The 27,062-nt window shown below is 52.3% G+C and overlaps 9 protein-coding genes across 10 annotated transcripts in view; 5 read left to right on the top strand and 4 right to left on the bottom strand.

The window, feature by feature from the left end:
- Window positions 1-22: 22 nt before the first annotated feature.
- On the bottom strand, window positions 23-6,395 carry PV05_01559 (holo-[acyl-carrier-protein] synthase). Its single transcript, XM_013466569.1, has 5 exons — window positions 5,783-6,395; window positions 5,703-5,729; window positions 5,150-5,649; window positions 401-5,100; window positions 23-334 (listed from the first exon to the last, which is right to left on the bottom strand). The coding sequence occupies exons 1-5, from the start codon at window positions 5,881-5,883 to the stop codon at window positions 218-220; spliced, it is 5,445 nt and encodes a 1,814-aa protein (XP_013322023.1). The 5' UTR covers window positions 5,884-6,395; the 3' UTR covers window positions 23-217.
- Window positions 6,396-6,676: 281 nt separating this feature from the next.
- On the top strand, window positions 6,677-14,070 carry PV05_01558 (uncharacterized protein). Its single transcript, XM_013466568.1, has 4 exons — window positions 6,677-12,667; window positions 12,724-13,212; window positions 13,260-13,375; window positions 13,432-14,070. The coding sequence occupies exons 1-4, from the start codon at window positions 7,552-7,554 to the stop codon at window positions 13,870-13,872; spliced, it is 6,162 nt and encodes a 2,053-aa protein (XP_013322022.1). The 5' UTR covers window positions 6,677-7,551; the 3' UTR covers window positions 13,873-14,070.
- Window positions 14,071-14,527: 457 nt separating this feature from the next.
- PV05_01557 lies at window positions 14,528-17,623 on the top strand. Of its 2 annotated transcripts, XM_013466566.1 has the most exons (4): window positions 14,528-14,819; window positions 14,876-15,293; window positions 15,467-15,786; window positions 15,984-17,623. In XM_013466566.1, exons 2-4 carry the CDS (start codon window positions 14,941-14,943, stop codon window positions 17,495-17,497), a joined length of 2,187 nt encoding a protein of 728 aa, XP_013322020.1. In that variant the 5' UTR covers window positions 14,528-14,819; window positions 14,876-14,940; the 3' UTR covers window positions 17,498-17,623. The 2 variants fall into 2 exon arrangements, with proteins under 2 accessions (XP_013322020.1, XP_013322021.1); XM_013466567.1 differs by having other exon boundaries at window positions 14,528-15,293.
- On the bottom strand, window positions 17,565-19,174 carry PV05_01556 (uncharacterized protein). The gene has a single exon (XM_013466565.1). It carries the CDS (start codon window positions 18,906-18,908, stop codon window positions 17,694-17,696), a length of 1,215 nt encoding a protein of 404 aa, XP_013322019.1. The 5' UTR covers window positions 18,909-19,174; the 3' UTR covers window positions 17,565-17,693.
- A 351-nt stretch (window positions 19,175-19,525) lies between these two features.
- PV05_01555 (uncharacterized protein) lies at window positions 19,526-20,722 on the top strand. The gene has a single exon (XM_013466564.1). The coding sequence runs from the start codon at window positions 19,645-19,647 to the stop codon at window positions 20,422-20,424; it is 780 nt and encodes a 259-aa protein (XP_013322018.1). The 5' UTR covers window positions 19,526-19,644; the 3' UTR covers window positions 20,425-20,722.
- A 176-nt stretch (window positions 20,723-20,898) lies between these two features.
- Window positions 20,899-21,804, top strand: PV05_01554 (uncharacterized protein). The gene is made up of 4 exons (XM_013466563.1): window positions 20,899-20,990; window positions 21,035-21,072; window positions 21,126-21,196; window positions 21,244-21,804. The coding sequence occupies exons 1-4, from the start codon at window positions 20,950-20,952 to the stop codon at window positions 21,334-21,336; spliced, it is 243 nt and encodes an 80-aa protein (XP_013322017.1). The 5' UTR covers window positions 20,899-20,949; the 3' UTR covers window positions 21,337-21,804.
- PV05_01553 (uncharacterized protein) lies at window positions 21,144-22,228 on the bottom strand. Its single transcript, XM_013466562.1, has one exon. It carries the CDS (start codon window positions 22,118-22,120, stop codon window positions 21,404-21,406), a length of 717 nt encoding a protein of 238 aa, XP_013322016.1. The 5' UTR covers window positions 22,121-22,228; the 3' UTR covers window positions 21,144-21,403.
- A 153-nt stretch (window positions 22,229-22,381) lies between these two features.
- Window positions 22,382-26,449, top strand: PV05_01552 (uncharacterized protein). The gene has a single exon (XM_013466561.1). It carries the CDS (start codon window positions 22,478-22,480, stop codon window positions 25,733-25,735), a length of 3,258 nt encoding a protein of 1,085 aa, XP_013322015.1. The 5' UTR covers window positions 22,382-22,477; the 3' UTR covers window positions 25,736-26,449.
- A 143-nt stretch (window positions 26,450-26,592) lies between these two features.
- PV05_01551 (uncharacterized protein) overlaps window positions 26,593-27,062 on the bottom strand; it is a gene marked incomplete at both ends in the record, with an annotated part of 2,476 nt that continues 2,006 nt past the window's right edge. Inside the window, one exon of the mRNA XM_013466560.1 lies at window positions 26,593-26,718. Coding sequence (XP_013322014.1) covers window positions 26,593-26,718 — 126 coding nt within the window. The remainder of the gene's footprint in view (window positions 26,719-27,062) is intronic.

Here is a 27,062-nt window from a genome sequence, read left to right as displayed (position 1 = left end):
AGAGAACCTTCCAAATTTCGATCGGATTCTCCAGGAGGCCGAAGCTACTTGACTAGAAAATAAGCAACGGTAGATTGGAAACGTCAACCAATTCTGAATAGTATTACGAAATGTCCGCGGACGGACGTATTTGATGCCATACAACGAGCGCCTCAGGACATGCCAACACCGCTAACTACCTGGTAAGTGAACTAAAACAGCCCGCTTTCCAACCACTTCACGAACGCTTTGATGCCAGTGCTATTGCTGTCGCGATACCCGCAGAGTGAGTGATGCTGACCTGGATGCCACCAATACCTTTCGCTTCTGCCGAATCCTTCGTCTTGCCGTACAGCTACAGAAAAGAAGAATGTCAGCTTCGATGCAAAAGACAAATGCAAGGCGAACGTTAAGAACATACCTCGACTTTAGGAACCCCAAATTCATCATGAAGAATTTCAATCTCATCCATCGCTGCACCTGCACCGCGCGAGGCAATCTGAAGGCTCTTGAGTACAGCCTCTTTCGCACACCAGCGACCTGCAAATGATGCTCTCGGATCAGGTTTAGAGCTGCACAACTCACGTTCCATGACGGTGAAATTGCGTCTGACAAAATTCTCGTTGTCGACTGGAACATCGGCAATATTTTCAACGTCAATACCAACGGATTGCTGACCTGGCGAGCCAGGTGCGGAGGCCCCAAGCATAGCATGAACCGAGCTGAACAGAAGCATCTCATGAGAAAGTTCTTCGCGAGGCGTCCCAGCACCCGATGAGCTGCGGGGCGTGGCTGTCCCCGTCTCCTTGAAGGTCAAGGTGTCCGAGCTTTCCGTGCGGGAGACGCGGGCACGAGGATTCAAGAGAACTTCCTTCATTCTTGCATCCGAACTGTCCCACGGAGATCGCTCTTTAGCCTTGAATATCGAGTTGCTCATCAAAGCACTTTGGAACGCAATGTTGCCGGTGCGCTGCCTCATGGTTGCCCGAGATCGATAATTGTCGAAGGCTTCTTTGCCGACGGCAGAGAAAAGGTATTTCGGCGCCACGGCAATAGCAATGCCACCTTTCTGGCCAAATCCAAAGGACGTCAACATAGTGGCGTTGACACGTTGTGGCCGGATCGCCTCCATGGGATAGACAATGTGTTCATATTGTCGCAACTTGCTTTCGATGTTGTCGGCGTTTTTGTTGCCCGGCACAATTCCTGTCTGGAGCATTTGCAAGCACCCATTGAACTGCCAAGCACCGGCTGCTCCTTTCGGATGGCCAGTCAGAGACTTTTGACAAACAGCTAGTATGGGATTACCCTTCATGCGTCCAAGATGCGTCAGTTGAGTGTTGATAACATCAGCTTCATTTGTGTCATTTGCCTTGGTTGATGTCCCGTGCATTGAAGCGACGGTGATGTCGTCGATGGTCATCCCCCACGCGGCCAGTGCTGATTTGATGGGCGCAATGTGAGGGTCTTGAAGGCGGATATCGTTGCCCCATGTCCTCTTTGCTGATCTCGTCTTGGTGGCAGCAGCTGTGTGAATCTCTTGGGCCATCTTCTCGGAATAGTCGGGTTGTTGCCTGGCTTCTTCAATCCGAGATTGTTCCCATATCTTGATCAATTTGAAGCTTTCGTCGAGTTGTTTCCTTCGGAATTCCAGATCAAGTAGATGCGAGTCACCATGGCCGGATACCTCCCTGGCGGCTGTTAAGATGCCCTTCCCAGGAGCTGGGACTGACCGACCAATCTTGTCGCTGGCCATCTGTGTGTATGCCACAACTCCATATATAGGGAGTCCCATCTTTAGGGCTAGCTCGGCACTCATGAGTAGTTGAACTCCGCATCCGGCCGATTCGACAAAGCCGCCACGGGATGCAGCGCTTGGCCGCGACATCTCTTGCGGAGTTCTGCCCCTCTCGAACTCTTCATTGCTGCTTGCAGTGGCCTTCATCTTTGCAAACTCGTAGGACATTTCCTCCTGGAAATCATCACACCCACCTACAAGCGCAACCTTGCATTTGCCGCCTTGAATAGCCTCACAACCAATATCTAGGGATTCAATAGCTGTTGCGCAGGCGCCGACAGGAGATTTGATCGGACCTGTAGAGGAGAGAATGAGCATATTGATCCAAGCACCGAGAGTGTTCAAGAACGATTCTTGCAGTACATCGCTCTGCACAGGTCGGTCGAGATACCTGTCGCGGTACACTCCGCGCATTGCAAGCAAAGGGCCTGCGCCAGTGCCGATGCAATTGGCTAACTCGGAGACATGAATGTGTTTGTACAACTCGTAAGGGTCCTGAATTCCAGCAGAGAGTAAGGCCTCGGAGACGCAACAGAGCGCATACAGGGTGACCGGATCCGTCTGTTGGATGATATCTTCAGGGAGGCCGTACGTCTTAGGATCCCATCCCTTTGGAAGTTGTCCCGCTATCTCACGATCGAATGGAGATGCCTTAGGGACAAGAAAGTGGGCGCCTTTTTTGATGCGCACTTTGTAGTCGTCGGACCCAGAGATGGGCTCGATGGTCACTTTGTCCTGGTATCTTAGCTTGAAAGCCTCAGCTGTAGCTTTAGAGCTTTCAAACGCCGGTAAGTCGTCCTCGGTCACAATTTCATGCAGGAATTCCTTCCGTGCAGGATCATAGCCTCCGAGTGCGTCAGATTCAATGAAGCGTATGCCTGTATGCTTCATGATTTGACTGTAATATTTCTCCTTGAATTCCTGATCTTTAACTGGATGTTGTGTTTGAGCGTCAATCCAGCCGGTATATGGTTGGCCATTGACCTCGCCATCTTTGTGCTTGACCAAGCCCATGATCCATGCAAGTTCGACATAGCCTTCAAGGGATAGCTCGTTTTGATGTTCCATTTCCCATCGAGTTCTTGCGCTTCCCCAGGGGCCGAGCTCGGAGAATCCGACGACAACTACTATTCGAGACAGATCGAGCATGCCGTGGAGATTTTTGGTATCCCGCGTCAAGTCCTCGTGACTGGCGAGTCGTGGAAACGCCATACTCAAATTGGCACGTCGGGCAGAGAGATCGATTGTATCTGAGCCTGTCTCGCGTACCTCAGAACCGTTGAGGACCAACTGATGTCGAGATCGCTCCTGTATCAATGCCTTGCGGATTTTGCTGGTGTCCGAAATGTTGTCCCTTGCAGCGACAATTTCTCGTTTCAGGTTGTGCACAAATTGAAGGCCACCATTCAAGTCAGCATAAACTGGGTCGTCCTCGCAGAGGGTAGCAATTGCTGGCGTCATCAATGCAAGGATATTCAAAGCCATCTCAGGCTGTGAGAAAGTCACCACCTCGTGGCTTTCAATGGCTTCTGCAACGATATTGTTGGCATTCATCAGTCCTGTTCCACGAGTCCAACCGATTACGGCACCACAGATATTAAGATAGGCAGACCAGCTTTCCGAGTGGAAGCGGTTGAACAATGTTTCGAGACCCAATTTCGATTCGGCATACATACCATCTCCTCCAAACGTTCCATGATTCGGCGAAAGCGGTAGAATCACAGTTGTTGGTTGATTGTGAAGACCGCGTGCTTCTTTCTGCTTGCAAATATAACCAAGGATGCGGAGAATGTTGGTAAGCATTGCACGGTGTGCAAGTTCCGACTTGCTGTCGAGACCGTCAATTGCCCCGCTCTCTGGTATTGCTGCGAAGGGGATGATGAAATCAAGATTGTCGCCGATCATCGAACCTGGACTGTAGATGTGTTCAATCAAGGCTTCGCAGTCCTTTCGGCTGCCCTGGTTGAATGGCACCACTGACAAGGCCGAACCCTTTGCGCCATGCTTGCGGTACATATGTTGATAGAATCTGGCGGTTCTTGACACGACACGGCTTGTTGTCACGATGACCCGAGCACCGCCGCACAAGAGACCTCGTACTACTTCTGCCCCAATCGAATTTGCACCGGCGCCGATCACGAGTATTGTTTTGCCAGCAAAGGTTATGCCTGAACTTGTTGCGGCCTGTAGAGCAGAGAGCAACAAGTTTGTTGATTCACGGTCGGACTTCCACTCCTGTCCGTCGTCTCGCCGGCGAATGTGTATGAATGGTATGTGCTCTCCTGTGGGGGTCAAGCGACCGTGTTCCACCAAAGAGCTGTAGTTGGTGATGTCTCGAGGGACTTCGGTATACTCAACGGACCCTGTGGCGCTAATCGTCGTCTTAGGCCGCATTGCCGGGAGACTGTACTTGAAGACTGGGTCTAGACCCATTGCTCTCGTGCCCAGCCTAGCAATTTCCCTGCCGACACGAGAAGAAGCTTGTAATTGTGGATCGGTGATAGCCCGATTAACGATATCGAAACAGCTCGGTTCGAATCTTCTCAGCAAGCTCTGAACGCTGTCCTTGTTGTCGATATCTTCCACATCAAAAGGCTGCTGGATGAATTGGCTGAGTAGCCTGAGCAGATCTTCCCTTGCCCAATTCCACCAAGAGTCATACGTACGGCTTTTACGAATGTCGAACAGAGGCTGAATTCCATCGAAGAAATGGTCATCGAACTCTGCAGCCCAGCGGTTCAATTTCTCTTCAAGCAATTTTTCGGAAGCTGCCAGCTCTTGTAGTTTTTCGTGCTCTAGCTCGGGATTGATCTGCAAGTACTTGGCCAACAGCTCAAACTGCTTCAAATGGTAATCTCTTTGTTCCTTTCGCGCGGCTTCCAGACTGGCTGAATCCACGGTGACGGTGGCTTGTAGGGCCACAGAGCCTCCCTGTCCAGTCAACGGGGACAGAGCAATCCCGCCAAATGCCCCATAGCGAAGGGTATGAGAGTCGAAAAACTCCTTTGCGGCATTCGCATCCGGTAGTCTGGAAGCCGGTTCCGCTGTGACCGCAAGGGAGATAGGGATCAGTGAATGACTTTTGCTGAGTCCCCACTTCTCCTGCAGATGATCCTGAACTGCTGCTTGGTTAAAACCGGCGGGCATCTTCCCCGACATGAACTTCGAAATCAGAGCTGAGAGCTGTTTTCCAGGCTTCCCAGAGAAATTAGTCTGTAACGCATCGGCAAGTGCTTCCAGGCTGAGATCCTCTGAGCCGTCTGGTAAACTGCCAAATTCTGCCGCAAGATCGCCAATCAGCTCATTTTGGAGGGTTGATTTCCCTACAATGAGTCAGCACCCTCAAAGAAAAAGACGCTCACGACTGCGCACCTGCAGATAGTTCACGAATCGTCTTCTGAGTCGATACTTGGTCGAATGGCTTTTTCAACTTCTGGGCAGTAATTGCAAGAACAACATGAGCAGCAGACAAGGCAGCATCAGGCACAGCGAGTGCCGCAACGACGGGTCCCATGACTGGGCCGTCCAGACTCGCCACAGCATTTCCGTTCGTGGTAGATGCAAGAGTACCAGGCGGAGTGACTCTGACCTCCAGGCTAGCCGAGACGCTGGCGAGGTTCAGCCCGGTAGCATCGACAGTCTTATCTGTTGTTGCAGCATGTAGGACCTGCTCTGGGTATTCGTAATAGATATCCTTCTTATTGTCCGTCGAAGATAGGAAGCGGAAATGTGACCAATGAGACGCAGCTTGAGAGGAATACCCTTGAGAAGCACTCTTCTGAATCATTGTAGCTAGGATTCTTGCCGGTCCGATCTCGACATATCGTTCGATGCCATTCGACCTGCGAAGCATTTCTTTCTGTGTCTCTATCCTGAAGAGAAATCTCAGTCACTGCCACGCGTCCACGGATCCTTTGTCACGTACCATCGCACTGGAGACGCAAACTGGTATCTATGCAAGTCGTCAGTACTAGATATCAGGAACGTAGGTCGGTCGACACTGACGAAAGCAGCTCAATCAAAAGCTTGCAAGCGAGTACTCGCTGTTTACTTTCCGACGAATCTGCCCTTTGAAGGGCTGCCGCGGTAGTAGTAAGGACCGCCATAGTGATCGGGGAGACGTGTTCAAAAGGTGGGATTCTTGGTCGATCGCTGCCCTCTATCCCTTCTCGTTGAGGCAAGTAGTGATCCCGCGATTATGAGAACGAGACACTTGAACATTTTGATTATGGGTTTCAGCGAAAAGGAGCACCGTCGGTTCGAGCAAACCTTGGCTGTCCACTGCTTCCCCTTTAGCTTGTTATACGGGTCCAGGTCACCATAAGAGCATGCCGACTGCTGCATATTGGGTTATCTTGAGCAAATGCCCTGCCGTAAGTGGCCGATGCACTGTCATATTGTGGCAAATTCAGCTGAACAACATAGAGAGGTTGGCCGGCGATGATGCTCGGTGACTTAGCTTGATGTGCATTTTGCCAGGTGGCGGGAAATGCGCCGGGCTGTGTTTGCCGGCATCCATGGTGAAGTCTCCATCTGATAGATCGAGCACCACGGACTCGCAGGCAAAGAGCGTGGGATAGCAGATGTTATCTAATATTATTTGCTGGAAGAACCGACCTCGTGGGTTGGCGATGGGAATATCACGATTCAAGTGGCATCTCGGTCAAAACACGTTGCAATCTGCCAAGAACGTCGATCGCCATGCTTCGTATTTTGACTCCGTTTTATCTGTAATGACGCTACTAGTAGTACTGTATTTGCGCGCCTTGCGGTATTATAGGTGCAAAATTCTTTGTATGATACTGGTAAGCAGTTTTGGTATCTGCCCGTCATGGCTTGCCCATTTCCTTCTTGACGACTCGCGTGAGATCACGTCTTCTCAACAACAAGCGAGGAGGACGACACTACCATCTCAAGAACTTCATACCGCCCGGCTTCTTCTTTCTCAGATAGGTTGTATCAATGGTTCTGTCTGCTTACGGGATAGGAGTGTGCATGTTCCGGCATGTCCGCCTCTCCCTGAATCACGACTGGGTTTAAGTGATCATCCCCAAACGACACCACATCGGCTCTACTCTTGTCACAAAGCTCATCCTCTGGAGGCTCTCTGATACCATCTAGAGTACGCCTCGGAGTTGCTCGCCTACTCGGCAGCAGCTGTAATATCGTACCACAACATCGGCATGTGTCAGAAACTTACTGCTCACTCTAGCAAAATCAAGATGCCGAAGCGGTGCTCAATGCGGAATCTTTGTGCCACTTCACTGGGGCCAAATGATGTGCAGCTCGCTGTGGCAATGAAGGCAACGGAGGAAGAACCCACCGCCGACCAACAGTTGACTTCGGCGTTGATGTGACTCCCAAACTGGAGCAGAGCTACGACGCTTCGTTGGTCCAATGGCTCCTCCCAAAGGGGAGGCCCACAATGTCACAGAGCGACCGAAGTTCCCATGTGCTGAAAGTAATGCCACACTTTGCCGACAAAGATCTCCATACAAAGCCACGCCCTCGAGCCGCGTTTCCAGTCGTATCAATGCCACTTACTGCCCCCTTTGACGCATCGAATTCAGCGCCTACTGGCTGTGCTTCATACCAGCGAGCCTCTGAAACAGCACGCACATCTACGCGCACCTGCAGGATATCCTATCTTCTTCTTCATCTGATGCACGCTCGTTGATTCGCAAGGGCTTGACCCTGGCCGTCCTCAGAAACAACCTGTCGACTCTCAAGACGTCAAGGTCAGGGTATCTCCCTCGTGGCCGCTTGCAGCCAATATGAAGTCAATCACAGCAATGGATGTTGTCAACCTCCCTTTGTTATTCAAGCACACCGGTCATACTCTATCCATCGATGCCACGCTCGTTGCACAAGTGCGATGGCAGAGAGATGTGTTCCTGCACTCACTTTCTCATCCGACTCTTCCAGACGTACCGGAACCGTCGTCTGCAGAAGAGCTTGTACTCAGGTTCCTTGGTTTCCTTGTCGAAAATCACGCTTCTCCGGCTATTCTGCAAACTCTATTGCGAACATTCGAACAAGACTTCCTCAAGGAAGTGGACGCTCACCTGCTGATATGCGCACTTCCAATTACTTCAAAGGTTCGAAAAGAGCTAATCTGTGCCTACTACACCGCCAGATCCAAATGTACCGAGATCAAGACACCACAGAGCGCCTTGTTGCAGCTTGCTGAAGAGGATCAAGCAGTGTTGTTTGCAGTATTTGGAGGCCAAGGCACCAACAATCCGAAATGCGTCGCATCCCTGACGACTCTTTATTCTACCTACAAGCCCTTCGTGAGAGAGCTCATTGACAACGTTATATCGCCATTGCTCTACAAGCTTTGTCGACTGCCCGAGACCGAGGATCATTATTGCGGCCGCTACATTGACCTTGCTACCTGGATTCACGACCCTTCAAAAGTGCCTAACGCCGATTTCATCTCCCAAGCGCCGGTCAGCTTTCCTGTCGTCGGCCTCTTAAGCTTAGCGCAGTATTGTGCAGCTTGCAAGGCGCTAGGCATGACTCCAGGAGAGCTCCGCTCACATTTTCGCGGCACAACGGGACACTCTCAAGGTCTTGTCATTGCAACAGTCATATCAATGGCTGATAGCTGGCATTCATTTTATGAAGTTGCCAGACTAGCAATTGAAGTCCTCTTCTGGCTGGGCTTTTACTGCCACCAGGCCAGGCCTAACTCGTCCGTATCAGCCGCCCTCGCCAAGGAATGTCTGGAGAATGGTGAAGGCCAACCGTCATCCATGTTGAGCGTCCGTGGCTTGGATCGCCTCCGCATCGAGGCATTACTTGCAAAGTTCAACAAAAGCTTGAGACCTGAAGAGCAGCTGCATCTAGCACTCGAGAACACCCAGGATAACTTTGTCCTTGCCGGTCCGGTTAGTTCTCTCGTTCATATGAACTCCCATCTACGTGCCCTCAAAGCGAAGGATGGGTCGGATCAGAGTCGTGTACCTTTCAGCACCCGAAAGCCCGTCATCTACCATCAGTTTCTGCCTATCAGTGCACCATTCCATACGAGCTACCTGAACACTGCTGCCGAGAAGGTCAAACTTCATCTTGGCAAGATGTCGATCTCCAAGGCCAGCTTGATGATACCGGTGTATCATAGCAAGACTGCCGATGATCTTCGGCACAATGGCACATCCAACATCTTAAAAGTTCTGGTGGATGCGGTAGCTTGTGAACAATGCCAATGGCCTGTGGCCATGCAGCTACCACAAGCTACTCACGTGCTTGCTTTTGATGGGGGTATAGGTGATTTGGTGACGAAAGTCAAGGAAGGAGAAGGTGTACGGGTCATCGATGTCAGCAATCTCGACTCCCGTGAGAAGGAAACTGCCACTGCCGCCGACCTCTACTCTTCAATACTACTCGCGTCCTCCGCGCCCATTGAAGCATGGGGAAAGCAATTCCAGCCTCGTCTTGCTCGCTCTAGCAACGGTGACTGGATCATGCAGACCAAACTGAGTCAGCTCTTGAGCAGTCCACCCGTCATGGTTGCTGGCATGACACCCACAACCACTCACTGGGATTTTGTGTCCGCTATAATGAAGGCTGGCTACCATGTTGAATTGGCCGCTGGTGGCTTCTACAATTCGGACGCGATGAGTTCAGCGATTCAAAGACTTGTGCTGAGCCTTCCAGCAGGGCGAGGCGTGAGTTGCAACGTGATTTATGCAAGCCCCCATACCCTGGCGTGGCAGATCGCGACACTACGCAAACTCTCCAGAAAGGGATTGCCTATTCATGGGTTGACAATCGGCGCCGGTATTCCATCTGCTGAGATTGTGGCTGAATACATCAATACCATTGGAATCAAGCACATCTCCTTCAAGCCGGGTTCTTCCTCGGCTATAAAAGAGGTAATCGAAATCGCGAAAGCTCATCCCAACTTCCCAATCATCCTGCAATGGACTGGAGGGCGAGGCGGCGGACACCATTCATACGAAGACTTTCATGCACCTATTTTGAGCTTATATGGCACGATTCGCAAACAAAGTAACGTCATCCTTGTTGCCGGGAGCGGCTTTGGAGGTGCTGATGACACTTACCCCTATCTCATGGGTACCTGGGCATCCCGCTTTGGGCATGTTCTAATGCCGTTCGATGGCGTTTTGCTTGGCAGCCGCATGATGGTTGCTCGGGAGGCCTACACTTCTGCAGAGAGTAAGCACCTCATCTACCAAGCGCCGGGAGTTCCTGACTCCGACTGGGAAAGAAGCTACAGAGGTGCAGCAGGTGGCATTATTACCGTGCAATCGGAGATGGGGCAACCTATTCACAAGATAGCAAATCGTGGAGTGCTACTCTGGGCGGATATGGACAAGAAAATCTTCTGTCTGCCGCGGAGTGAGCGTCTGCCAAAGCTACTTGAGAACAAAAAGTCCATCATTCAAAGGCTCAATGCGGATTTCGCCAAACCTTGGTTTGGCAAGACAGCCGACGGCCAAGTCGTCGAAGTAGCAGCCATGACATACACGGAAGTTCTGGACAGGATGGTCAGTCTGATGTATGTGTCTCATCAAAGACGCTGGATCGACCCTTCATACATCAACTTCGTCTATGACTTTGCATGCCGCGCCTTACAGAGATTGCCACACGATGCTGGGATCGAGCTCTCGGCCAGTGGTCTGAATGATCCCTACGACTTTCTGTCAGTGTTCACAACCTCCTGTCCAGATGCCTCGACTAGCATATTGAATCCAGAGGACTCTGCTTTCTTCCTTCTCAGGTGTAGGTCACGCGGCCAGAAGCCTGTCAACTTCATCCCAGTCCTTGACGAAAACTTCGAGTACTATTTCAAAAAGGACTCCTTGTGGCAATCGGAGGACATTGATGCAGTCATCGATCGCGATGCAGGCAGAGTCTGCATCCTTCATGGGCCTGTGGCGGCACAATATTCTCGGCAATGTGATGAGTCGGCCAAGGACATTCTAGATAACATCGCGAAAGCGCATGTGGACATGCTCCTTGGCGAACAATACGGCAGGCCAGTCACTCCCATTTCTGACGATGAGAGCCTGCTTCAGAGTGGTAGTGGTACGCCGGACTCCTGGGCGTTAGCCTCGCCTCTTTCGAGCGTGCCCACCAGCATGGAAACGCCATTTTCTTGCAAGAGTCCTGGTCTTCAGACTCGGCTATTTTCCCCAACCAGTGCACCCAGTCAGTTTTCTTCTTCATTTTTGGCGGGACGATGCAGTAACTCTTCGACGCTTCTCCGCGCTCTGTTCTCCTCCGACCATATCATCCGCGACGGCGCTTACAAAATAAGCCCTCTCCGCCGTATTCTGGAACCTCGAGCTGGAGGCTCTTTGTCGATTGATAGAGAGGTTGGGAAGGTCCTACTTGAGAAGGATGCTGGTCTCGGCGCTGAGATTCTGGCCGAGATCTCCTGCCGAGAAGACATGACCCTGGCCGTGGAGCTTCGCCAGCGAAGTGCGCACAACGGTGATTACATTGCTTTGCCCTTCGAATTCCAACTGCAAACTGAGAAGAGCCCCTGGACATTTAGTGAGGTCATGCAAAATCGGAATCTGCGCATCAAATCATTCTACAGCAAATTATGGTTCAACGAAGAGCTCGACCCAAGTGCTACGGTTCAAACCACATTTTGTGGAGAGGAGATAATGCTCACCAACGAGATGTACCAGAATTTCCTTTCAACAGTTGGCCAATCGTATTCGAACGGTCCTATCACTTCTGGGGACTCGGCTGTCTTCCCCATCAGTTTTGGCATTGTCGTTGTTTGGGATGTCATCGCCAAGCCGTTGGTACTGAAGGACATCGACGGCGACCTGCTTTGCTTAGTACACCAGTCCAACGTTTTCGAATATTGCGAAGGGGCGTCTGCTCTCCGAATTGGCGATCTTGTATGGGCACGATCCAATGCCCGTGAGGTCTACATCGAGGAAGCAGGCAAGTATGTTGTGGTTGAGGCGGAAATCATGCGGTCTGGCCAGCCGGTGATGATGGTAAGATCGACATTCTTATTCAAGGGCAAATTCAATGATTTCCAGTCGACTTTCAGGCACAAGAAGGAACGAGATATGGCCATGGAAAAGTTGTCACGACAAGACGAAGCCATTCTCCTTGATCGAGAGTGGTTCCAGCCTCATGACTCGACAACCTCTTTTGTCGGCACGACATTGCTCTTTCGACTGCAATCAAACGTGACATGGAAGAAGCGGGACGTTTTCAGGGAACTGGCAGTCTCCGGCACAGTCTTCGTGCAGACTTCGGACACTGACCTCCACGAGGTTGGCACAGTTGATTTCTATGGTACTAACTGTGTGGGAAACCCAGTCATGGATTTCTTGGAGCGGAAAGCATCAACGACGAAAGCACAGAGCGAGCTCGGACATCCTGGGTGGTCAGACGATGGCAGTGTCGAAGTACAAATACCCAGCAGCAACGAGAGATATGCGAGGGTCTCCAAGGACTACAACCCAATCCACGTGTCCTCCTTGTTCGCGGATTGGGCTGAATTGCCTGGTACGATCACCCATGGAATGTATACGTCGGCTGTTGCAGCAAGCGCTCTGGAACACTTGGCGGCCGATGGTGACCCACGACGTCTCTACCGTTTCTCAGCCACTTTCACTGGCATGGTTCTACCTGAAGACAAGCTTAGTGTCCGCCTACAGCACGTCGGAATGACTGAAGGCAGGATGCGCATCAAGGTATCTGCCTACAAGGAGGAGACAGACGAGATTGTGCTTGAGGCCGAAGCAGAAGTCGAGCAGGCAAAGACGGCCTACATCTTCACTGGCCAGGGCAGCCAATCCAAGGGCATGGGCATGGATCTTTACAATAGCAGCCCTGTCGCAAAGGCCGTGTGGGATGACGTTGACGCGTATCTCTCAGAGACATATGGTATGTTTCGCTCAGAAAGTTTCATGAACAGCTTGACTAACGTTCGGCCATCTTAGGCTGGTCAATCCTGGACGTTGTCCGCAACAATCCCAAATCCCTCACCGTGCACTTTGGAGGTAAGCGAGGGCGGAAAATCAGAGACAATTATATGGCCATGCAGATTGAGACGCTGTTACCTGACGGTGGGAGCATCACTCGGCCTGTCCTCCCAGGTCTGGCGACAAGCACAAGATCATACACATTCTCCGAACCTCGAGGACTGCTCTTCTCTACCCAATTCGCTCAGCCTGCCATTCTGCTTCTGCAGAAGGCCACTTTCGAGGATATGCGAGCAAACGGGCTCATCCAGAGCGATGCCACGTTCGCGGGTCACTCCCTTGGTGAATACGGATCACTATCGGCATTCTCAGGCTTCTTGTCCATCCACGACCTCATGGACGTGGTGTTCTACCGTGGACTCAGTATGCAAGTGTCCATGGATAGGGATGAGCATGGCCAGACGGGGTATTCCATGGTGGCAGCGAATCCGAAACGAGTTGGCAAAGGTAGGTCCGGCGACGACTTCTTACATTCCGATCACTAACCAAAACAGGCTTTAATGAAAAGGGCCTTAATGTCGTGGTGGACATCATTGCCAGCGAGAGCCGAAGCCTTCTCGAGATTGTCAACTACAACGTCGAAGGCGAACAATATGTTTGTGCAGGCACTGTAAGTTCTCATTGTTCTTGACTGTTTTTCGGCATGCTAAAGAGTCTCGTCAACAGATGCAGAATCTCCACACCCTTTCGGTGGTGTTGAACCACCTGGCCAAGAGTCCCGAGGCGGGCAATCTCGTTGCTGAAGCCATTCGGGCAGACGATCCGCTCTGCAGCAACCTACGCGAATACATTGTCACCTGCATTGGCGAGACGCAGAGGCTTCCCCAACCGATAGAACTGGAACGCTGCGCTGCCACGATTCCGCTCAAAGGTATCGATGTACCTTTCCACTCTTCGCTCTTGCGGACTGGCGTGCACTCCTACCGCAAGTTCCTGGAACGGCGCATCGTTGAGAGCAACATCGACCCAGACAAGCTTGTTGGAAAGTGGGTGCCAAACGTGATGGCCGAGAGATTCTCGCTGGAACAGTCCTACATCGAGGAGGCTTATAGACTGACCCGAAGCCCAGAGTTGAAGGAATTGTTGGAGCAAGGCATTGATTGCTAGAAAGATTGGCCGCTCATGGCGCTCGGTTGCACTTAGGCTGGAATGCGTGGCGATTTTGTGTCTTGAATTTTATGTGTACAGAGTCTCGGAATATGGTGCTTTAATTAGGACATTTGCACCTTGATCACCTTGAACCGCTACGTCCTGCATGAATACTTCTCCTGCCAATACCAGCATAAGGTACTTTATCAACTACTCAATGTATTCCTTGGCTTTCCAGTCAGCCCATTCTAGCGACCTTGGTCTCACGCGTCGTCGTCTTGCTCGCTGGATGAGTGATGGACATGTGTGGTTGCTGGAAATAGGGGTCTGCTGCCTTGACAAGAAGAGGACTTGTTGGGCTGATGCCGCCAAACCGGATCAGCGGTGCTCCGAAGACTTGGCCGTCACCGGTACTGTATGGTCAGGTGTCTGCATGGGCTCACTAACTTAGGCGATGATAGTTGGGCCACTGCCCCGGAGCACGGGCAGCGAAGATCCTCTCCCAGTATTTTCCGTCGACATCACTCTTTCAACTCACTACGACTGTAGTATTCCCAGATGACAAACCCCTTCAACAACGCGTACCATGGCCACGCCTGGCTTCACGACCAACTTGCCGAAGAGCAGTTTCATCATACGACTGCTCCGAGGTCAAGAATTACAAAATCCGCCGCTGCGTTACCCGGCGTGACCGGCGACCAAAAATTGGCCGATCCTCTGTGAGAGGTTCAATGGCCCGGACACACGAGGGCACAAGGTGGTGAACTCAACAGTCTGAGATGGCCTGATACGAAACGCCAAGTCAAGCCCCCTTAGCATTATGAAGACGCCGGAGGAGACAGTACTAGTATTTATCACCTGAGGAGAGAACTCGTCCCTCGCGCCCTCAGTCCCAAAACGCGCCTCTGGAAGGGCTTTCAGACTATGATATATAGGAAAGCCACCACACTACATAGTACCAGCCAGTACTCACTCACTTCTCCCTAAAACGAACACCCACCAAATACTTACTCAATCCCAGCACTCCCAGCACTCCCAGCAATACCACCTGGTAACTCCATAGTTGTGTCTTGTCAAGTCAAAACAATGGAGACGGCCCCGATCATTGATGTCCCTGTGGTGATCATAGGTGGTGGCGGCGTCGGCCTGAGCTTGTCGTGTTTCCTGTCGAATTACAAAGTCGACCACGTCCTGTTTGAAAAACACCCCTCGACCTCGGTCCTGCCCAAGGCTCACTACCTGAATCAACGGACGATCGAGATCTTCCGCCAACATGGCCTCTACGACGCCGTCACGGCGCAGTCCGCTCCGCTGCACAACATGAGCCGCGTCGAGTGGCGGACAACCCTGGGTGGTGATGGACCATTCGACCGCCGCCTGCTGAGCTACATGAACGCCGCCGGAGGTGGGCCCAGCTCGCCCACGACCGAAGCATACAGGCAAGTTTCGACCCCGACCCCTGACCTCATCACATCAGTCTTTTTGTCTTTTGTCTTTGTCTTTTTGTCTATTCATTCCAGCAATAGCCGCAATAGCAGCAAGCAAGACCTCAAAAACATGGAGAAGAGAGCGTTCTAACTCCTGGTCATACTCATGCTAACGCGACATGCAGACGAGACTCGGCAGTATCCTCGTCCAACTTACCCCTGCTACGCCTCGAACCCATCCTCCGCCGCATCGCCGAAGAACGCAACCCCAGGGGCATCTTCTTCAACACCCGAGTCGATGACTGGGAAGAGACCGAAAACCACGTCCTAGTCACAATCACCCAAGCGGATGGCACGTCGGTCCGCTACCGCGCTCAATACGTCGTGGCCTGCGACGGCGGCAAAATGTCCACCAAGAAACTCGGCATCAAGATGGAAGGACTCGCTGGGATCATCGATTTTGTCTCTACGCATTTCAAAGCCGATCTATCTGACTATTGGGATGGTATGTTCATGTGAGGCGTTCCGCCTTCCTTCCTTTCTTTCATTTCATTTCATTTCATTTCATCCTATTCCACGCTTCCATCTCTTGTTCTTCCCGCCCGATATCCTCCTTTCCTCTGCCATTCTCCTCCTCCTTGACGACTGGATTTCTTGGTGCCGTGAGGCTAACCCCTTCTCCTTTTTCTTCTGGTTCGTCAGACCGCACCCTGATAACACACTTCATCAACCCCGAAGGCGGGTCCATGGCGCATCTCGACTGCGGCGCCCTCCTCCAGATGGGCCCGACATGGGGCCGGCACTCGGAGGAATGGGTCCTGACATTCGGCTTCCCCATGACCGACAGCAAACGCTTCGACACCGAAGCCCTGCCCGCGCGCATCCGCCAGCTCCTGAAACTGCCCGACCTGGACATGCAAGTCCTGCACGTGAACCACTGGGTCCTCGACCGCGTCGTGGCCGACAAATACCGCAGCCGCCCCAGTGGCCGCGTCTTCATTGCCGGCGACGCTGCGCACCGTCGCCCGCCAGCCTCGGGACTCGGTCTGAACACGGGCATCGAGGACGCGCTGAATCTGAGCTGGAAACTGGCCTTCGTCCTGTCCCGAAAGGCCTCGCCGGCGCTGCTGGACAGCTACGAAGCCGAGCGCCGACCCATCGGCATCCGCAACAGCGACTGGGCCTTCTTCAGCTTCACCAACATGAACGTGCTGACCGCCGGCGTCGGCCTCGTCCCGGGGGCCAAGGAGATGAATCACGCACGTTTCGCGCAACTGTTCGAGGACAGCGAGCGTGGGCGCGCCGCCCTGCATCATGTCCGTCGCGTGCTGAAGACCCAGAACGTCGAGTACAGCGCGCATAACATTGAGTTGGGCTTTGACTATGATAATAGTACCGCTGACGACTCCGCTGACGGTGCTGCTGCTGGTGTGCTGGTCGCAGATGGCAGTCCCGCGCCAGACGTCGATCCAGAGGGTCAAGTCTACGTCCCTACGACGCGGCCGGGACATAGACTGCCGCATGCGTGGATCATACAGGATGGCAAAGTCATTTCCACGCACGACTTGATCAAGGGCAATATCAAAAGCAAGGTCGGCAGTGGCGAGTCCGAAGGTAGGGCGGACTTCGTCCTGATCACGGACGAGGATGGAGAGAAGTGGGTCGATGCTGTGGGGGAAATTGGCGAGACTGAGACGACCATTCTGAAGAACGTCAACATTGCGACGGCGCAGATCCGCGCGAGGGACATCACACGACCGAAAGGTCTATGTCTGGATCAGGACGATGCATGGGCTGGTCTGAAGCAAGTCGGCGCCGGCGGGGCGGTGCTGGTCCGGCCGGACAATTTCGTCGCGTGGAGAAGCGCAAAGATGAGCGAGACTCCTGAAAAAGACCTGCGTGCCGCGCTGGCGAGTCTGATGAGGTTGGATCTGGACCTGGACATGAAGACCAACCCTAAGTCATCCGCCGACGAAGTTTCTGCGGTAGCTTTAGCTGCTGTCGAGGTCAATGGTGGCAGTGCTGTCTCGGACGATGCCAGCACGACTGGGTCGAGCAGCATTGCCACGCCGGAGAATGAAAGGCTCGAGCCCATCAAGCTGGATGTGGAGGCACACGAAGTGGGTGCAGATGGTCTCGTTGAGGCCATCATCGATGGGCTGCAAGTTCCGGTTGACGAGACTGCGGCTGGTGAAGAGGTTTTTGTGGTTGAATAGGCGAGAAGTTCATCGGCGTAGCTGTGTCCAAGGCTGTCTCGCATCATATAGGTAGAGTGAGGTATTGGTATTAGTACAGTATTCTAAGTTAACGGGGGTATCCCGAACCCTTTCAAAAGAAACAAACGCTAAGTTGGGTGTCGTGGGTGTCCATTCAAGTAAACGTACAAGCTCTCTCATGCAGCCAGGCCTGATCTCACTTTCCACCACCTAAGGCGCGGCGGACGAATGCTTCACCACCACCTGCGCTGAAATGATTCTCCAAGCCTTTCCATGTTCGGTTTGCGAACTGTTCCGCACGAGCCAACATCTCCTGTTCATAGTCGTTGATAGCCTTCTCAAGGCCGCCGGTACTACCGTCACAAGCCGCAATGGCTTTTGCGAGGTTCAAGGAATCGATCATGGCCAGATTCATGCCCACGCCACCAAAAGGGGTCATTAAGTGAGCTGCATCACCCACGAGCGTTACGCCAGGACGATTCTCCCACCTCATACCGATGGGAAGCATGAACAATTTCCTCGTCACCATCTGGTCGTTGCAGTCGAGGCAAGCTCGGATCAGATCTTGTGCGCAACCCTTGAAGTATTCGTCAAGGTATTTCCTCATGGCATCCTCAGGCGAAGACCAGTCGATACCGCATGTGTCCAGCCAATTCTCGGGCTGCCGCACACTAACCATGATCCGGATACTGTTGTCGCCGTTCCTCTGAGCTTGTATCGCACGGCCTTCGTCAAACATGAACAAACTTCCAGCTCCGACGAAGTCACCCAGCCACTGATGGCGTTCGTTGACGTCGTTGGCCCACAACTCGATGGCCGTGATGCCCGAGTAGATGGGTTGCTGATCGGTGAGAATGGGCCGCACTCTGGACCACGCGCCGTCCGCACCGACAACGAGTTCATAGTCCTTTTCGGTGCCATCTTGGAATTGCAGATCGTATTTTCCAGGATTGGAGAACGACTTTTCTACGGATATGAGCCTTTTGCCCCAGACGACCGTATCGGGTCGCAGAGACTCGAGGAGTAGGTCGCGTAGTTTGGCACGCTCAATTTCTGGTCGATTCGAGTACTGTTCGGGCCTCCGTTGGTTGCCAGGAAGATTCTCGTCGTGGATGACGCTACCATCTGGTCGGACGAGTTTCAAAGCCTCGGCTTCGGGGTGTGAAAGCATTTTGAATTCATCAAAGAGACCGGCTTCCCGCAGGGCGAGCTGTCCGCCTTGCGGGTGCAGGTCAATCGAGCCGCCCTGGTCTCTGTCACTTGGGCTGTGGTCGAGCTCGAAAACTGTACAAGAGATGTTGTTGACCTGGAGGAGTCTAGCCAAGGTGAGGCCAGCGGGACCGCCGCCAACAATAGCAATGCGAAGATTGTTCATGGTTGTTGAAAGGTCGATTGTGCTTGTTTGTCGCATTTGTGATCGGACTTACCTTTATCAAGACCATGCATCTCTGGCCTTTTATAAAGATGTTCCAAGTTTGGTGTCTGCCTAGAGCGAGATCCTGAGATACCATCTCAAAGGAAGACCGAAGGCTAACGTAGCCAATCTCGCGGAGTCTGTAAGGTCCGAATGGGCAAAATGCCAGTAGCGAAGGTGTACCTGCAGTTTGAGCCCACGGATGATCTGCCTGTCCGTGTCTGGGCGCTGTTGTGGCTGCCAGGGGAAGCGCTCGGCTTTATGGGCAAGCGAGAAAAGGCGCAAACCGAGGGCCGAGACTGAGATAGAAAGACAAGCAACGACGAGCTTTGACAGCATCGTACAGCATATTGATTGGCTGTAGTGAGTGGTGATCGACCGACGACGACTTAGATCACTCACCTGGTCCAACAGCGAGACAGTGGGTGACTGGGCATGTGGAATCACACGTTAATACGAAAGTCCTGCAGGTACAGTGATAGGCCTGCCACCAACAATGATGAGTGAATGGAGACTTCCTAATGGCCAATATATTCGAGAGACGTGAAGAGAACACGCCATGATATTGGTCCAAGCCGCTCCTTCACAGGTGATAGGCAATAACACTGAGATATAAGAACTTGCTCATTCCAAGGTATCTATAATTTCTCCCATCTAGTCTCTATTCAAAGTTGACATACATTGTTTTGTGCGCGCGACACCGTGATCACGGAGAACCCCCTCTCAACTCATCATGTCAAACGCCATTGACCCCTCGCTTTATAACAATGAGCTCTCCAAAGCGCTGAACGCGGCTTTGAAGATCCGACCAAATAAGATCGGAGTCATAGTATGCAGTCAGCGCAGCCCACGCGCAGGCCTGCAGATCAGCACCTTCGTCCTGGACACGCTCAAAGAGTTCCAGAAGGCTCACCCGAGCCCAAGACCCTATGAACTGAGCCTCATCGATCTCAATGACCACCCACTGCCATGGTACGATGAACCAGAGGTGCCCTCCCAGATCAAATCCTCGTCTCAATACAAACACGATCATACTCGCGCCTGGTCAGAATTCATTTCCTCATATCAAGCCTTCATTTTTGTCACCCCACAGTACAACTGGGGCTATCCAGCGAGCATCAAGAATGCGATCGACTACCTCTACCATGAGTGGAGTGGCAAACCAGCAATGGTGGTGAGCTACGGAGGCCATGGTGGAGGAAAGGCCGCGGCTCAGCTGCAACAAGTTCTTGAAGGTATCAACATGAAGGTGGTGAAGGATTTTGTTGGGCTGCAGTTCCCCGATCGCGCGACGCTAGGAAAGGCTGCAAAAGGAGACGATCTCGGATTGAAAGTGGTTCTTGGAGAAGAGGACGTTCGAGGCGTGATTGACAAGGAGAATGCTCAGGCAACGCTTGGTGAGAAAGGTCCTACCAAAGGAGTGACGGGCAGTGAGAAGGGACCACTCTGGGCCAAGGAGAGTAAGGAAATCTGTACTCGATTCTGGGAGTTGGTCACCAAGTTGAACTCGTGAATGAAGTCATGGGAAGGGTCATGTCACCAATGCGTGGATGCGATATCAGGGCTTTACGCTCACGCCAACCGAAGGCAGAGAGAATAGGCGCTGTCCCAGTGGTGGACCGACAAGTTCTGATTTATCTTGACCAGAGCATGACACAGTGTATATTGGTGTATCTCTTGAGGAATCTTCTTTCGGACGGTCAGCAGAGAAAGGCCAGAGAGAAATTGTCTGTAGCGAATACCGAAGGAGAGGATGTGTTGGGGTACTAAGTGAAGAGATCAGCAAGCAATGCGACAGTCTAGCACAAGACCATTTCAAAATTTCTTTGCAGTCGTAGATGGTTGTCTGCACAATAGTTGAGCTCTGTTGCACTACGAAATCCGAAATACAGCCTGCGCAGCCATCATCTGGTGGGCGCCACGGATTAATGTTTCCCCGCGCTGGGCATAAATCGAAATCCGAAGCAGCCTCGAGTTCGACTTTCTCTGGAGGCGAACTTCAAGAACCACGTCACCTCTCGCTCAACGACAACCAGAAATGTCGGCATCGTTGGCTCCCGAGTGCAATGAAGTCAAGGAGTGAGTCAATCTGTATCTACATTTTCAGAGCTAATAGCTTTCAGGAAATACGATACATGCTTCTTGAAATGGTACTCTGAAAGTATGATGATCTCAACTTTGGGCTCCAACAGCGGGTGGACTGACCGCTCATAGAATATCTTCGCGGACACTCATCCACCGACGAATGCGAACCACTCTTCAAGCAATACAAATCTTGCTTAACCGTGCGCCATTCCTGACCTCTGAGGGATCAAACCTAACTGGCCTGTAGAAAGTCCTCAAGGACAAGGGTATCGACACGATGCTGGCCAACGCTAAAGAGGACACAATCTCAGAGACCGACGCCGAGCACCTGAAACGATGAGTCCGAGCAGCCTTGTGCATGATCATCGACATCATCCAACTAAGTTGTATCAGCAACACCACCAGCGTCACCTGGCTACGACGAGATCGCTTCTCAGCACCCATTTCTCTCCACTTCGGACTTCTTTTCCCTCGTGGAACAGACAATCATCGCCATGCTTGTGAAGGAGTGCCATACCGGTCTCGAGAGGGACCACTATTGGGTTAGGTGGTCTCCCACCCTTCTTGAGAGCCTCTGGGTAGAAGGCAGTCTCGCCACCTTCGCAGGTTGTGAGGTAGATCAGCAGAGTCCACGTCGTTTTGGCCGGTACCTTGCCTTCGCCAAACTGTAATTTATTACTCTCATCATAGTGTCTATCAAAGAACTGACCAGGTCGATACCTGTAGACTCGGATGTTTGGGTTCAAGCCGAGAACCTTGCCATCGAAGGTCGTTTCATCTTCATTCATCTCCACTAGATACTTGAGCCCACTTGCCTCCCAGAGTCTGTTCGCAAAAGCAGGATCGTCGACTTGGAAGCGGTCATTGACCCGGACTGCCTCTCCACGCTTAGGCTTTCCCGGCGTCGTAGTCAAGGGTAATGTAGACAGAAAAGATACGTAGTTCCTGCATAGCGCGGAGGTGAATAGATTTCGGATAATCACAATTTGTCCTGCTAAGACCGTCTCCATGGAAAGATGCGCCGCCGGTATGACAGGAGTCAAAGGAGGCCAATTCGGCGCGCGGGTCTTGGTGGTAGCCTCTGTCTTGGGCTGAGGCTGCGTTTGCTTCATTCGTGGGGCCATGATATCGATGAGTTGGAAGTTAATGGAGTCATATGGGAGATCCAAGGGCAAATGTCCACTCGTCCATCCTCTGACTCAAGGGCAAATGTCCACTCGACATGTGATAGGTATGACTTGGGGGGAGACCACTGGGAGACAAATTCTGAGTCGGAGAAGAGGCCCATCAGAGCCCATCAGAGTCTCTGATTGGTCGAACCCCAACTCCAGCGAGTCTGTTTCTGCCCGCCGCCAGACTTCGACTTTTTGTTGCCCGACTCGACTCGCCTCGTCTCTCCCTCCCTCTCAAGGACAAGCCAGCGAGCCTGTGACAAGACAACCTCTCCGCGCTTTCCTCTCACTCAATTCGCAGACCTCCCTATGTCGTCGCAGGCAATTGCGACGTCGACAAGAGGTCTGCCGGATTTCCCTTCGGAAGCGATCGACCTGCATGACTTTGAACACCCAGCATGGTCTGGTCCCTCGAACCTTCACGAGCACGCCTCGCAGCCACAAGATGAAGTAGAACAATGCCATTCAAACGAAACACCCGCCTCAGACGGTAATTCTTGGGTCGAAATGGACGCGCAACAAAGGAAACAAGCCGTGGGAAATCTACTGGCGGCTTTGGCGCCCATGAGTCCGACCCAGACCGCAACTACAACGAACGGGACAACAGAATCGATCCTTCCTCCGACCACGAGTGAAGTCTCGGGCAAACAGGCAGAAGCCAGTGAATATACACCGAACGGAAACAGCTCGACAAACAATACCATGAATACAGATCCTACCGTCACCATGTCCCTCCCTCCACTTCCTCCTCTCAGTACCGACGACTTCCTGGACGAGAATGCTCCTCCGTTTCCCTCCAGCTTCCCTCAAGACCCTTTCGACCCATCACAGGCCACTCTCATAGGCGAAGAACCACTGACCATGACTCAAGGCGAATCTCAACCGCCGATACCGTCGCAAGATCCGCAACCAGAACGGCGGGAAATCGAGGCTTTCGCGAAGATCGAATTTGAGGATGGAAACTATTACATAACCACATACGCCTGTGAGCTGGGTCGCGACGCTTTCGCCTACAGAGCCGCCCTCACAAGAGCTGAGCAAGCGCGCCAGGCAGGGCAAGACGCCGCTCAGAGTTCCAGTGGGAGACGGTCAGGTCTGTCGGAAGCCGTGCCCAGACCAGGCGAGAGTCAAGTACAAGGCAGCGTCGTCAGTGAGGCGGGTGGGTTCGGCGGTGTGGACGAGGCTCCCCTGCTGCAAAATGGCGAGCATGACGACGGTCATCCTATGGACTCTCATTCATCTGAAAGGTCTGGCGGTAGTGTCGTCAAACCACAAGAAGTGCTCATCAACCCTCCACTCATTCCCTTTGACTACCATAAGATGGCAGAACGTCAAGCGCAACTGGAGCACGAACACGATCCCGAACCAGATAATGAACAGCCCGCACCTGTCACGGCCGACCACATCCCTGACGCTCACAATTGCCCCCTCATCCCTATTCATGCGATGCGCAACTTCCAGAAATCAGAAGTCGAGAACCACAGAAGTATCTCTCGACGGCATGTCAAGATTCAATGGGATTTTGACAAGGAGTGCTTTCAGATGAAGGTGTTGGGCAGAAACGGTGCCTTTCTGGACGATCAGTATCTGCAGCGCGGTTCAGTCAAGCGATTACGTGATGGTTCCAAGATCCAGATTTCCAATGTCTGGATGAGTTTTCGGCTGCCGAGTCAGAATGCAGAGCCCGCGAGTGAAGAATCCGAGCACGAAGAAGCGCACCCAAGCCCTCCGCCGCAACGGAGCACTTCACCAACGTCGGATGAGATTGAAAGGAGCGCTTCCCCACCACGTGGTGGCAAGACAAAGCTCAAGATCACATTAAATACCGCCCCTCAGAAGCCGTCCCATGGCACACCAGATCCGCTTGTCGGACCCGATGGCCAGCCCATGCCACCGAAAAAGCGCGGACCTGGTCGGCCGCCCAAAGACGGCGTCATGTCCAACCGAGAACGGAAAGAACGGGAGAAAGCCGCGAAAGATGCTGCAGCAAAGGCCGCCAATGGAGGAAAGACACCGCCGCCGCTCATGAAAGGCAAATTTCCCAAACCGGCTATGATCAAGGAAGAGCCGATGCCCGTCGACTCGAAACCAGAGAAGAGAAAGTACAAGAAGAGAAAACGACCGGGCGAAGATGGCGACGTCGTTCCGTCGATTGAAGGTGGTGAGATTGACGTCCTTAGCGAGACGGAAACACCACCAGTGAAGAAGGCCAGACAATCGAAGTCGCCTTCTCCAGACTATCCTGCTGCCGAGACTTTGAACGAAGAGCAGCTTGCCCGACCATCCGAGCCGTACGCTCGCTTGATCTATGATATCCTAATCGATGTCCATCCCCAGGCTCTGCCCTTGAAGCTCATCTACCGAGCTCTGAAGTTAAAATTCCCTTTTTTCGTTCACAGGGTCGATTCGGAGGGCTGGCAAAGTAGTGTCCGGCACAACTTGAATCAGGAATGGAACAAACTGTTTGAGAAGGACAAGAAAGAAGGCAAAGGATGGGCTTGGAAGGCTATACCAGGAGCCCTGCAACCACAGGCAGAGAGACGAAGAGCTGCTCAACAAGCGGCGGCATCAAAACCGAAACCCAACCCGGCACCACGCCAACATTCTCAACAAGGGCCACCTCCACCTCTTAACTGGCAAAACAACATGTCTTATCCTCAACAAAACGGCATGCCACCAAGGGGCGCCCCTCCGACTTTCTTCGCGCAAGCTCCAAATGGTTCAATGCCGCCACCGCCGAATGGAATGCCATATCCCGCGCCCTTTGCACCTGGAGGATCTTCATCATCGATTGCGATTGGAGGTGCCGCCCAGTCACTGCCGCCAGGTCAACTGCCGAATCAATTTTATCCGCCTGCACACGGTGCTCGTCCCCCGTCTCTCGGACAACAGCCCGGGACAGGTCAGCAGGCTGCTTCCAACCAAAATCTCTCTTCCGCAACACCAGGTCCGCCCCCACCAGCACCTGCTAGCTCTTCGGCCTCACGGAATATGCCTTGCACGACGGATGGTCTGTTAGCAATCAGGAGATTCGAAACTGCCATGTACAACAACATCGATCCACATCAAATCGAAACGGCCCGGAAGTTGTTCGCCTCTGCTCAACGTCGAATGCTCCATGGGGCAACTTACTCCTCCATGGTGGAGGGTGAGTGCAAAGAAGAACATATAATCATGGAACATATCCAGAGGTTCATCAACCGGTACAAGAATCCCAATTTCGTGGGCTTCTCGAACACTGGCTCGCCAGCTCCGCCGAACCCAACAAATATGGCTCCTTCGGCATCGGTTCCAGGTCCTATGACCATTGTCACGGCCGCCAACTCCACCAAGCCCGCGAATGGTCCTATTGGCGGTGCAGGTAACACAACAAATAATCCCAGCACCGCGAATGGTGCGAGACCCATCGAACCGTCTGCGGCATCACCAGCTGTCTCGCAGCCCCTGGAGACGAACAAACATCCACCAGTTGCAGCTCCTGCACCTGCGGCACACCACGGAGAGACGATTCAGGCTCCTATTCCAACGGGGGACAAGATCGGAGCCGACCCGGCAAACCCATTGTGACTTGATGCGAGTCGGCATGAGCATAACAGGTAGCCTGGCGGTTTGTTCTTGGGGGAAACGGGGGGAAATGTGCGACTTCAACAAATTGTTACTCCCAGGTAGTCATGACCATATCGTGGCTGTGGTTATGGTTATGGTTTACCTTTGGAGTATACTATCCTTTTCGAATCCATCAGTATGACGCTTAATGAAACAGTCACGATTGCAGTGTTGCATCACGGTTGGGGGGTCAGGTTATGTTATGACTTTCACGGTACTCATGATTGGTGTCAGGCGTGTGGCTGTTAAGGCGTTTCGCTTGCGATGGCTTTGCGCTGGAGATGGGCGTTATTGCTATGGACCAACTCCATATGGCGAATGGACAGGGCCGGGTACGGTCTGGTCTGTCTGGTGTGGTCGAAGAGTCTCTCTCTCTCTCTCTGAGGCACTGACGCAGTTCTACACTTTGTGGGTGTGAGACAGAGGAATCGGGTGTCTTGTATGTGCATATGGCATATAAGACGAGTACGGAGACAGGACTTGTCTTAAGTTAGACACCGTCCACCGAGCCACCTGAGGACCTGAAGGCGAATTGAGGGGCGGACTTGAAGCCTACTGTAAAGGCAGAGCTGTGTCGAGTCGTACTACGTACAGAATGGTTAAAGTGCGATAACTGTGTGATTTCTTTTTACTCCTATACTTCCGTCTGTTGATCTCATACTGTTACCGAATGCGAAGTACCTTATACGTACATTTACTCCAGGTGTTCCTCCTACCTTACCTTAGTCGTACCTAGCATCACTAGGTATTCTGAGCAATGTGAATGGCCGAGTAAGGTATCTACGGTAAGTACCTTGTACTATATTTGGTACAATAAGTTATTTCAATCTTTCGATCTTCGTAAGGTTCTGTAAGCCAGGTACTCCAAGGTAAAGTAACGGTTTGTCCTTGGGAGGCATCATGGAGGTAAGATAGTCACACCATAGTGTTCGATAGTCAATAGTCTAGTCAGTAGTCTAGTCGTGTACCACACTCCGGCGCCCTCGATCGGATTCATCTACCTGTTATGGTCCAAGGTATGTCAAAGGCATGCGTCCTGCCGAGATTGCGATTGAGATTGTGATTGTAAGCTGTCAACAATCAATCGGGCCACATTCATACCCGCCAGCGCCGACGTTTCCATCGTCGAGATGAAACTCTCCATGCCGGAGAGATAGTACAGTCCTTGTGGATCTTGTTGATCCACGCCAGTATCTTCTTCTTCTTCTTCTTCTTCTTCTTCTTCTTCTTCTTCTTCTTCTTCTTCTTCTTCTTCTTCTTCTTCTTCTTCTTCTTCTTCTTCTTCTTC

The sequence above is a fragment of the Exophiala xenobiotica genome (assembly GCF_000835505.1).
Source record: "Exophiala xenobiotica strain CBS 118157 unplaced genomic scaffold supercont1.1, whole genome shotgun sequence".
Taxonomy (NCBI): Eukaryota; Fungi; Ascomycota; class Eurotiomycetes; order Chaetothyriales; family Herpotrichiellaceae; genus Exophiala; species Exophiala xenobiotica.
Note: the sequence above shows the minus strand (reverse complement) of the source record. Positions and strands in the feature narration are given on the sequence as shown.